Source organism: Oryzias latipes, chromosome 9 (assembly GCF_053564925.1).
Source record: "Oryzias latipes strain Hd-rR chromosome 9, Olatipes_Hd-rR_3.1".
NCBI lineage: Eukaryota > Metazoa > Chordata > Actinopteri > Beloniformes > Adrianichthyidae > Oryzias > Oryzias latipes.
Window position 1 is genome coordinate 17,549,645 of NC_136245.1, and position 12,954 is coordinate 17,562,598.

The window sequence follows — 12,954 nt, forward strand, 5'->3', positions numbered from 1 at the left end:
TTTAAGGCGACTGCTTGTTTATGTCTGTAAAGTTCACTGGTTGCTCTAGAGTACTAAATTGTGTGCTGAAACGCACTTCGTGGGCAGTTATTGTCTATCAAAAATCTATAAAATGATCTAAACAGACTTATTCTAAGTGAGGTAAATGTTAGTGTGTGTTATTTTGTTTGCTTGTGCACACTTTTGAGGGAAGGGCGTGCACGGCCACAACTCTGAAAATAGGTTTTCAGTCTTCCCCTATTTAATTAGAGACATTTCAAAAACCCAGGTTTTAATTTTAGACTGGTAGTTTTGGACCCTGACTGCATGGACACACACCCGCGCACACACGCCTACACTTTCCATATAAATGCATCTGATAGGTTACACACTTGTGTGTCTAAATCTGTGCACGCACACTCACCCACACACAGACCCACAAGCCACAAAGCCAAACTCCACAGCCAAGCCTGCTAACCCCAGCACAATGCAGCGCCATCTATAATAAGTGGTTCCACATATCAGATGCAGGAGCACGCTTCCAGAACTGAACCTCAAGGCACATAACTATCATAGTAAAACCAACACCAGCGAGAATGGAGCAATGCAAAATTTGTCACTGGCACTTATGACAAGGGTGAACTCCACCCCATCGTGTGGCTTCTGTCTTCCTAAGAATTGATGACGAAATTCTAATTTAGTGTCTGCAAAATAACAATTTGGCAAAAAATATTTTGCATTGCAATTACACGGATGCTCTTTCCATGACAGCCAGTAAATGGGGCTTGCAGCTTGGCAGGGTTTCCTGGTGGCTGCTACAAGCCCTCCAGTGGGTCACACACAATGGGCACATTCAAACCTTGACAAGCATTTGCTGCTAAAGTGCCTGTCGTGCTCAAGGGCCTTCAGTCCCGCTGTTGCACTCAGTTTCATGAGTCTCTAAAGACAGTCTGCAAGGGGGGCTTCTGGGACTGCTGGCTTAGGTGGCTCTCCGTCTTTTCACAACGAAAGGGTTGAAGGTTTTTGGATGGACCCATGCATTGGATCAGTGTACAGGCCTCTCATAAAGTGCTTATTGTAACAATGATGACACAACAAGCTTCCAGCTTGACTGATCCCTCCGCTCATGCTCTCTTTGATCACTCCTCCATCCACCATGCTCTTCTTGTTTTTGCAGAAGTGGCAGAAATATACAGAAAGCCAGTTGGGACAGTGCAAGTTTTTGAAGCAAATTGCAAACATCAAACGTACATTATTCTAGATTAGTAAACTGTCAGTATATTCAACTTTTTTTCATTCCATAAAAACAGCAGTAAGATATTTCGGTAAATTTGAAATAATGTTATGACCAGCTATAAACTTTGCATATCCACGTATTCCACTGCAAAACCCAATCAAACCATCACGCTCATTTGGTGGGTCTGGGTTGACATGTAAAATCGTTATTTTTACTTTGTTTCCACAGCCTGTGCAGTCGCATTTCCTGAAATGTCAATTTTCTTCCCTAAGAACACAAACATGCAGAAGCCACATAGAGTCTGGCCAAACCTCAGACATAAGAGACAAAATTAAACATTTTATTCAAAACATGTTATCTTCCATCTGCATGATTTCTTCTTGCTTATTTTAAATACTATCCTGTAGCTGGCAATAGCTGAACAGAAAGAGAATTATGAATACCATAAACCAGAAAAAAGGCAACAGCTGACGAGAGAGAAAAACCTTTTGTTTAAAGAAAACAATCTACAAAAATCAGCTTTTTTATTGTTTAATATGGTTTATGACAAATGTGATTGTCAAATGAAAGTTAGCACAGTTTACAATATTATTATTATTATTATTATTATTATTATTATTATTATTATTTGTATAATTTAGAATTTTTTTAAGAGCAAATAACATATTAGTCATTTCTTTTGAACAAAAAGCGTACACAGTTGGAATATTTACAACCTATTGAAATCCTAATTGAAATTTGTAATTAGATGCTACATCTATTACTTTAACATATGCACAGTTAAATCCTATTTAAATGAGAGAAACACCACATGTGTGAAGGACTCACCTAACTTTTTTAAACTATAATGTAATCTCCATGACATGTTGAAACCAGATGCATATCAAAAAAGAAAAAAAAAGTTTGATTATGACTTTATTTTTTAAGAAGCGATTTAACTCTTAAAACGTGTAAGAAAAATGTCCGAAACACAGGGCAAGATACCTTAGAAAAATGGTTTGGATAGTTATTAGGTGTTAAAAAAAAATGAAAGCGTTCACACTGTGTTGTGATAAATGTGGAAAAATGGAAGAAAGGGGGACAAAAAAAATCACCTTTTCACATATGAGCTGAATCAAGCTCAGACTCCGAGGCCTCAATTTAGTGTAATTTTTAGTTAAATGCATTTAAGCACTGCTGTGACAAAGGCCAGCTTGTGTTTTATCAAGTCAACATGCCAACTGAACTGGACTTAATTCACTAATGGCTTTTTGAGGCTTCATTTGAAATCTCTCATTATCTGGCTCCTGTTGGTCTCATAAGTAGAACTGGATTTCTGCCACGTAACCTTTCTCTGTGGAGGGTTCTTCTCTTTCGCTTCGCAGCCTTCCAAAGTAAGAGACCAATTTAGACTTAAATTGTGTTTACATAGTGACTAAATAGGTTGTATTAAATCTTTGTTGCACTAAACCTGTGCCCCTTTTTAGCCACGGTGGGCAACTTTAAAGCAGGGGTGAGAAAGAAGGTGGAGTTCCTACTTAGCCCCAAATTGGCTCTTTGTAGGTCAAGACTGCAGCTAATGACAACTGGAAGCTTGGTCTGCAGATGAAACCTCATTAAGTCTAAATATTTCGCTTTTATCTGCCTCTACTTGGCAGCAGAGACCTGCAGTCGTGCAGAGTTCATCATTTGAATCCAGCTAAATATTTACAAGGCAACAGAGGACCATCAAAATCAATGCTTTTTACTCAAGTGGATCTCATTCATATCCCGCACTTAATGCCAAACCAGTCTGAAGCATTTCCTGCAGATGCTTCAAGTTTGTTGAAAAAAAAGAGGTTTTTGTCTGTTTTCATTTTATGTCGAGTGAAAGCAGATTGACACCAGAGTTTTAGGACCAGCAAACAGAACATGTTTGGATTAACAGCTGCAGCCAGGAAAGGAGATGGAAGGATGGCTTTTGTTTTTTTAAATCTATTCTTACTGACATATAGGTTGTAATCTGTTTTTGTGGTGCACAATGCTCCACCAACTTTCCCAGACTCAAACACAGGCAGGTCCTCTGGGAATGTATTAGGTAGATGACTATCGTCAACTAGAAAACCTCAACAGGAAAAGTTTCAGACAGTTTTAGTTTGAGTCTAACTTGTGCCTTATTCACAGGGTACTCACAGACATTGTGCAGCTTGGTACGGATAAAAAAGATAAGTGCAAAGAATGGAAAAAGCTCAGAGGTCTTTTTGTGGATCTCATCAAATGTATATGTTGAAAATTCAAAATCAGTCAAATTATGTAAGCTAAATTTCATGTTTTTCCTTGAATAATTTGCTGCTTTTTATTTTTATTACTTTTACCTCAAATTGGTCAAGTTTGGGTGGTATAGTCAGGGGCTAAAATACCTGTGCTTACAAAGCCATCTGTTACTTTATGATCATAATTTTGTTAAGATTTTATTATAAAAAGGTCAACTTTAACAGACAAATTCAGTATTCTTAATCTTTTTCTAAAATTTCGGGAAACACGCGGACAGCAAAACTATATGAAGGTAACTTCAGCTTGAAGAATGCTTTATCAACTTGTGCATCTTGATTTTTTCACATTTGTGTGACAGAAAGCCAGTTGCATGCAAACTTTATTTAAATGTGGAGCTTTTTCCCTTCAACGCCACCAGCAAATGTTCCTGCAAATACATTAAGTGTTTTGGTATATCTTTTATAAATAATTTAAGGAAACTTTTCCATCAGAACCTCATGAAAACATTAAAATAAAGTTTATGATAAGCCAATTTCATCTCATATCAGCTGTGAGCCTCCTAAACTTTCCACTTGTTTTATGTTCCCCCTTACGGTCAGTCGGAAAGCTAGAAAGCATTTTCAAACCCTGTTTTTTGAACATTTTCATGTAATTTATCACTGTGCCCTGCAGTTCTGAAAACCCTGTCTTTCATCATCACCACTCAGCAATATTTATTCAACATTTACTTGCTCAAAATAAATAGTGCAAAGCTGAGGACCGCCTTGACATTAGAGCATTTATTTATTTTTGCTCCCTGTATTTAGCTCTTGTGATTTATGGGAACGCCACAGAAGGAGGTCTGCTGTCTGTTTTTCTTTTTGACCCATCTATTCCAATGTGACCTTTCACTATTTGATCTTGAAAGTAAATTCATTACATTAAATGTCAGATTGAGACTCTGGAACCATGACATGAGGCTGGCCTCTTTCTTGATAATTAAATCAAATCCGTTAACTCTCCTGAGTTCTTAAAGGCCTTTGTGCTCCGAAAGGGTTAAGTGGATGAAAGATAATAAACGCAGTTTGGAGATAGCATCTATATCTGGTCTGAATTAGCCTGTGCAGCATACATCTGAAAGCTCTTGAAAGCTGATTAAGTTAGTCTGCCAGCTAATTTGTCACTTGTGGCAGAGAAACAAGCTGCTTATGGAGTTTAGATCCAGAGGTGATTCAGCAACGAGCTACATTTACTGAAGCTTTTTATGTTTTAGAAGTTTTACTACACCTTTTTTTTTGCAGCGAGATTAATAATGAAAAACTAGTTTTAAAATGTCTTTGTTTGTAACATCTGAATAATTGATTCTACAGCTCCACAATAAAATCAGGGCAGCATTGGTATTACCTTTGGCGGTATAAGATTTTAGCCAAATAAAATCACTTTTATTTTTCATCTTTGGCTATATAACCACTATGATCTACTGATATAAACCAATAATTAAAAAATTGGGAAGGATTTGATAGTGTGTCCTCAATAAAGGAAAATTAAGGATAAATGTTAGGTATAAGTTGTGAGTATTGGCCAGCATTTTTTTTATATTGACATGTGACTGCAAGTCTTTTTTTATACTTCAAATGTTCACTGTAAGGAAATAAACAAAGTTGTATACTTTTCTTTTCTTGTTTAGATGATCCAAACTGGTGCTGAGCTTCTAGCTCTGTGGACCTTTCTGTCTGAGATGATTTCTTTCTTTCCCTTCATTTTCCTCTCTTGTAAAGTCCTGTCAACCTGTGTATGCTGCAGCGATGAAGAGAGTAGGCCTCAGCTGTCACCTGCCCCTGGACACTTCTACGTTTGTGTGACAGCTGTCCAGGAAGTGCTCTCTCCACAACCCCTGACCTCTGAAACTGGTTTCTGAATAAACATCTAATTGGCTGGGTTTCCTGTTTAGCCTGATGGGAGCGTTGACTATTTCGGTCTGTTTACAGAGTTCTGCCTGCCTCTCTTTTTCAAAGTTGTACTCCATGTTTTGTTTATGAAAGAACAATGTGCTTCATTACAACTGGGCTCCAAACTTCAGGCTTTAGGGGATTACAGTATGCGTTAGCATCCAGCCTCGGCAGCCCATATGTGTTCCTAAAAATATGTGCTTTGGTTGAACTCAGATTACTCATTTTGTGTTCTTTGTTTATTTGTAAAAGCCGGACGTGCACTGATAAGACAAGTCCTTGTAATAATCCTATAACTTTAAGATAATAGAGATGGATCATCACATAAAAGAGCATGCTTTACCTTATTAAAAAAGATTTTTGAAAATGTTTCTATTCCAACAAGAGAGGCAGGATTTAGTCCTCAAATCCAAGCAGATATGGGCACACCCAATGCTAACATGTGTTTGATTCTCTGAGTAATCTTTTTTTTCTTAATGTGCTTAGTCAAAAAGGAACTATCACTATCTAAACTATCTGTCTTCAATTAAGTGGCTTGTGTCTTTGCCAGATGTGACTTTCTCCTCTCATATCTGTATTGAATTATTAAGACAGTTCCGGATCTTCTGTAGCTTTCATCTTGGGTCTGCTTCCATTTATCGAAGAGGTTTTGTGCCCAAAGTCGAGCAGTAGACCTCAAGCCTGAAAAAGTCATGGGTTCAAATTCAGGCTATGCCTCAGGAGGACTTTTCTCCTCTGACACAGACTTAAAAATGTCCACTCATACTGTAATTCATCTCAACAGCACCTGAGAACTTACAGTTTTTGTTTTCTCAAAGCTAGAAGTGGTCCTTATTTGGAGTATATATGAGTGTGTTTCCTGTGATTATAATTATTTTAGTTAAATAATGTTTTTGTTATTTTTGGCTTTAATAGCTTAATGAATCAGTCTAAGACACAATAATTACAGTAATTTTCAGTTGAGTGTTTAAATTTTCCTGATTTAACCTACTCTAAAAACAAAAACTCTTTTGTACAAATTTTATATAATAACTCTCTTGGATAACAATAATTAAGGTGTTCAGGTTGATTGTTGCAGAAGATAATTTCTTTTCTTCGTTGGTTTTCTGTCATTATTTTTTGTTTTAAGTGCTACAGTGATGAAGTAAATTCAGCCATTTTATTCTTATATATAAAGAATTAATGATTTAATCTGGTTGTTTGCTACGCTGGAAGGAGCGGGAATTTAAGCCACTGTTTTTATGGATGTGACAGGAAATGGGGGGGGGCTAACTGCTCCTGCTGAATCTGTACATTTCAAAGACTCTCATAGTCAGCTTCCTTTTTTTAAACGCACACACACACAGCTACACTGGCCCAATAAGGACATACTTAATGTCACAAACAGCCCATCAGGCAACATGTGGTAGGAGTGAAGATGATGTGAAGCTGTGGGGTGTGTTTATGGCGGTGGCCTGTTGCCACAGCGGGGCTCCAACAGCTCTGCAGATCAGACAGTTATATGATATTATGTTGGAGCTTCACAGATAATGGGCTTTGCTAGTTATGAATATTCAAACATCAGCACTGATTTCTAGCAGTAATTCTGATCCCCAGTATTAAATCTAATGTTGCAAAATTTCGGTAAAAACTAAGATTGTGTCCAAATTTCTTTACTACTCATATATTGTGGGGGCTATTTTGTAGGGCTTTCTGAATCTACAATTTCAAAATCCAGTGTTCTAGAAATTTCCCAGAAAAACCAGTGTGCATTGATGCTTAATAGAATATAGACCACAATGCATTGTTTGTGAACAATTTGTTATGTGAAAAGTATTTTAATTTACTTTTTCAAACCATCCAAGTTTTCACTTTTAGAGCAAAGTCGATTCATAAAAAGTCTTTTGTAAAATGTTTGCATTTATTAGGATTTAACTTTGAGAAATTGGTGGGGTCATATTTGATTTTATGAAAAAAAGAAAATAGGAGTGAGCATGGCATCCAAATGGCTTTAACCCTTGTGCTATCTTAGATGACCCCACCCTTACTTTGACGTGTTCTCCCTACCATGACAAAGGTGGATAAAGGTGGAAAGATTTCATGTAATCCTTGGACACCAGTGAAGATCCCAAATCATTGAAGAAAAAAGGTTCAGCGCATTGTCTAGTGGGTCTAGATGACCCAACTCCCAATGTTAAAGGGCCTAGGATAGCACAAGGGTTAAGAATCCAGGGAACTAGATTGTCCTGGACTATTTTAAGTGGTTGGGATGTAGGGAGAGAATCTGGACACAGCCTAGAACTATTTATATCACCTTTTTTTTTTTTGAAAGGTTGAACTTTCGTTAAAGATGAAAAACATTTTAAAACAAAAGTTGCAAAAAAAATATTAAAATACAGATCATGATGACCATACAAAATTAAGACCAAAAAGTGGGACTTTGGATAGATGTGAGGACTTAGTAAGCTCTTGGACCGGGCTATTTAACCCTCATATTATCCTCAAATATTACTAGCACATTTCCCCCTTGGGGTCATTTTGCCTCCAGAAAACGATTTACATATAATTTTTTGTGTCAGGCACATTGTTTATTTGTTGAATACATAAATAACCCCTTGATAATGAAACAAATCAGTGGGTTGATCTGTTCTCTACCGCCACCATCAGAAAAAAACATTTGAATTAGAATTATTGTATCTTGAAAATCTTCTCAAACTTACTGAAAACATTGATGAGCACAAGAGTGTGAACCCCTTGGTGATATGACCTTTGCTGTAGTGCCACCAACAGGTTGAACTTTCAGTTTTAGAGTTAGTGTATCTTGAATATCTTTCATCCAAATCTTTTCTAATTTGGGGTGCACATTCATGACTCCCATAGAATGAAGCATATTGACTTATGTTGGTGACCCCCCCTTTCCTCTTATAAACATATTTATTTACCTATTTGTATCTCCTTTTTTGTAACATATTATTGGTTGGTCACCATAAAGTCTCACTCACTCCTCCTCTTTTGTTATCCGGGCTTGGAACCGGCAGGTGTGATTACAGTAGATCACACAGACACACACGACTTCATGCCCACGGTGCGGGAAAGTTCTTATGAGAATATTGTTTCCCTTTTCCCTAATGTCACGTTAGCACCAAGAATAGAAAATTAAGGTCCCTATACTCACTTCAACAACAAGATAGACGTGCTGCTAAGAGTGTGTCCCACCAGACATACAGTCAGCCATGTTGAAGACAAAGTCATTATTCGAGCTCTTCATATAACCATCAATCGAAAATATTTACTTGAATGTTAAAAAAAATAAGGCGCATACTTATTTGGCACTTTCTACCTTTCTTGAACGCCCAAAGCGCTTTACAGTCACAGTCCCAGTCACACACACATCTACACACTCGTGGCGGCTCCGTGGCTCCAACCTTCCACCAGAGGCAAGGTGGGGTTGAGTGTCCTGCCCAAGGACATTGAGATGATAATTTTAGAGGGGAGGCATGTGTAGTTGGAAAAACTTGGACGTGATCAACTCACAAGACTACATTGGCTTTCTCATTTTGGCAGGAGTTCACAAGTCATGTTGTTTCCCAAATGTCCACACCACGAGAAGTATCAAAGTTCTCGTGGAAATAGTTGTTTTTCCCATCCCCCTGTTATGTATCAACTCTGTACCTGCAGGTGTGGGGATGTTAGGTCACACACAGACAGGCTGTGTTACACAGCTAAAACAGCCTGGGGCTAATTCACCCCAAAGGAACACCAATGTATGCAAAATGTATTTAGCACGACGAAAAAAATATCTTCATGATAATCTTATGCTTAATCAGTTGTCCCTATCAAATGAGGAAAAGTCATCAAATATGAAGTAAAAACAAAAAAGTCAACAATCATTTTTTGAATGACAAACATTGAATTGGGGTCATATTGACCCCAAAGAAAATAGTAGGGTTAGGTGAATATCAATTCATCAATTCTAATAATTGTTTTTTCTTGGAAGTATTTTCCTGTATTTTGCTTCAGCCAAAAAACTGCCATCTGCTAGTTGGCTTTCGATGTAAAAATTCACAGTTTTAATAATGAAAATTCCACTTTTTGTTTTTTAAATGATTAGTCATGTGAAATAGAACTGGTTTTAAATAGAAATTATGAAAAAATATTTAATAGAGTCAAATTAAATTTGTATCTTGTGAATTAAAATGGATTAGTGTTTTGGCAGTAACTTCAAGCAAGCTGTTAATATGGCTTGAATAATTAAATCATTTTTTTAAAGTCTGCCCTTCTCTGTCTTTTGTAATGGTGGGGTTATGACACTGTCATGAAGCAGCAACATGTCCCTGTCAGAAACAGATTTCTCCGCTTCACTTATACAAGACTGTCTTCTGCATGGTCTTTTAAGATTTTTACCTGAAGGAAAGGCTCATTATTATGCTGAGTAAAAAACATTTGCCTGATCAACATGTATGGAAATGATTTTGATGTAAAATAAAGCAATAGCTTCATTTCACTCAGGTGGATTGTGAGATTACAAGGAGCAGAGGCAAAGGACTACTTATCCCTTGTGCTATCTTAGATGACCCCACCCTTACATTGACATGTTCTCCCTACCATGACAAAGGTGGACAAAGGTGGAAAGATTTCATGTAATCCATGGACACCAGTGAGGTTCACAAATCATTGAAGAAAAAAGGTTCAGCGCTGTCTAGTGGGTCCAGATGACCCAACTCCCAATGTTAAAGTGCCCAGGATAGCAAAAGGGTTACGGTTCAACAGTCCAGCAGAGAATGTGAGAAAAAGGTGAAGAGGTGTGCAGGTTGGAACAGGTGGAGGAAGGTTTCAGGTGTGATGTGTGCCAAAAGTGTGTTAACAAGTATAAAATGAAAGGTGTAGACTGCGGTGAGAGCGGACATAATGCTGGTTTCGAGACAGTGGCTCTGAGAAAGAGACAGAAGGCAGATCTGGAGATCGCAGAGCTGAAGATATTGAGGTTCTTGAAAATGAATCGGATCAGGAATAAATCAATCAGAGGGACAACTCATGTTAGATGTATTGTAGGTGGTCTGAAGACCTTCAGAGGAGGAACAGTGATTATTTTGGTAAAGCGATCCTGAAGTTGGAGTTACCAAGAAAAAGGGTTTGAGGAAAATCAAAGAGAAGGGTGGTGGACATAGTGATAGAGGACATGAGGGTGGTTGGTGTGAATGAGGATAATGCAGATGATTAGATGTAAGGCAACGACGGAGCAGCCAGAAAACAAAGAAGAAAATTTTGTTGCACAAATAGTTTTTGGGCAAAAGTATCCCATTGTCCCTCCTAATTCCAAAGACCTTTTGTCTAAATATTTCCTGGAAACACCTTGGACTAAGTCTCTATTTCAGGGGTGTCAAACTCATTTTCACTAAGGGCCACATCATCATAGTGTCTGTCCTCAAAGGGCCAGATATAACTTATTCATGTAACTAAATGTAATGAAAAATAAACGAAATTATTCCTTAATGTTAAATAACTCATTATTTATTTATTATAAATTTTTAAAGTGACACTTGCATAGAAAACACATGTTTGCTTATTAGTCTCGCATAAATCCTTTTAAATTTGATTCTGTCAGGTTAGGTTAAATGGACAGTGGTAAAGTCGTAATGTATAGTTGCCCAATCCGATATTTCAAGTCCAATTCCCCCTAGATATGAATAAATACACACCAATTTTTATTTTAAGAAATTAAAAACTTTGATGCTCCCGTGGGCCACATAAAATGACATGGCGGGCCACATTTGGCCCACGGGCCTAGGGTTTGACACGTGTGCTCTATTTTCTCAAGCAGCTGCCACTTCTCTGGGCTTCATAGTTCTTTCTATTATTGACATTGTCTTCGTTAGATCCGAAATTCCTTCACTGATGTACAATTGATTGCATCATTCCCCAAAACCTTTACTAATAATATTTTCCTCTTTTTCAGAATTTTGAGCAACAACAAAATCCAGACTCTAAAGAATGGATCCTTTGTTGGACTTACCGCTTTAGAGAGGCTGTAAGTATCTTATCTTCTACCATCTTTTCACTTAGCAGTGTTGTGCACCTTAACTCAATGTACATCTAGTCCATCAGCATCCAGTTGTGGGCTTCTTTCCAGCAGGGAGGATGATACACTCAGACTTGGTATCAAAGGGTTTGTTGAAAACTTCGCATAATTACACTTCAGACTTTCTTTATCGGGTAAGTCCCACTCCTTTGGACAAGATAAGAGAGATCTCTGGCAGGAGATGCATGTTGGCAGCTTCCTCTGCAGCTTTCAGACAGTCTGGCACTCCTTCATAATGTCGTAAATTCACTGAATGGGGTGTGAAACAAGTGATGGACAGGGCAACTTCTCGGTAGCTATGTGTACAAGCTTCCTGGTGACAAAAAGTAGATGAATTATGGTAGGAATTTAATTTGGTCCTTGTACACCTAAAAGTGAACTAATGATGCTCTGCGCTATGTCATGATCTATGTTTTAATACCTTGTATGAACATTGATACTTAAAGTCTTTCAGTCTTAAACTCCCAAGATAAGACGGACAAACTTACAGTTTGTTTTAAATATTCAAATTCATTCATTCTTTCACTCATATAAAACATGTTTTAGTCAAAAATAGTGATGGTTACAGGCAGCTACTACTTCTACGGTTTAACTGATATAAGACCAACTTCTTCAACACATTTCCCACCAATTCTTACCCTTTTGTAAGGTGTGCCATTACAAAAAACATCCCCATAAAGTTTTATGGGAACACCACATGTGGTGCCGATCCTATGTGGATACTGTAGTCTTCCAGACACTATTTTGTTGTGTTTCTGCATGTGTGTGTGTGGAGGAGTTTGAAGGGATATTGCTTCCACATGTCAATCTGCGCTGCCACCCATGAAGCTAACAAGCGTCTCAAAAATGTTGAAAGAAAGAAAAATATGGTAATTTGCTGCAGTTGTCTGCTCGTCTGTGCCTACCTACTGCAGCTTCCACCAGACGCACCGACTGAGAACAAAAGCCTCGTTTGCTGAGATGGCTGGGTTTTCTATGGTCTAGCATGAGAACACCAGGGGCGAAAACTTTCAAGGCCAAGTTTTAAGTTCTCATGTAAACAGTCTTGCACCAAGGACACAGAAATGTTTTTTGGACAGGATATACATGTGATCTCAAAGTTTAGATCAAAGTGAAAACATATTAGAAATGTGACTATAAGCTTGGTGTCACGACATGTGTAAAATGAGCTCATGTTGCTTGTTTTTAAAAGCGTGGACAAGCCTCCCTAAGGTAACGAGAGGTCAAAGAGTCGGGTAACCTGAACTTAGGCAGCTGCTGGCCTCTGTACCTGAGGCAGTGATAAAACTTATGAGGGAGGGGAGTACTTGTTTAAGCTTTACTAGAAGACTTATGAGAAAGTCTTATGACAAGCAGGCAATCACACGCATGCATGTATACGCTCCACTGTGGAAGATGTAGGGATCTGGTGTAATGAGAGGACATAACGTAAATCATGCAGGCCTCATTTTACCCCTTTGCCTCTTAACTCCCCTGGCTCTCTGACACACAGCGGTGGCCTATTCACTCTCTCTTCAACC

General features: G+C 38.0%; 1 protein-coding gene across 2 annotated transcripts in view; it reads left to right on the forward strand.

Annotated features, from left to right (window-relative positions):
• The window catches only part of adgra2 (adhesion G protein-coupled receptor A2), a 41,734-nt gene that overhangs the window by 8,649 nt on the left and 20,131 nt on the right, over window positions 1-12,954 (forward strand). For both annotated transcript variants that reach the window (XM_011479346.4, XM_011479347.4), the window contains one exon: window positions 11,312-11,383. In XM_011479346.4, coding sequence (XP_011477648.1) covers window positions 11,312-11,383 — 72 coding nt within the window. The remainder of the gene's footprint in view (window positions 1-11,311; window positions 11,384-12,954) is intronic.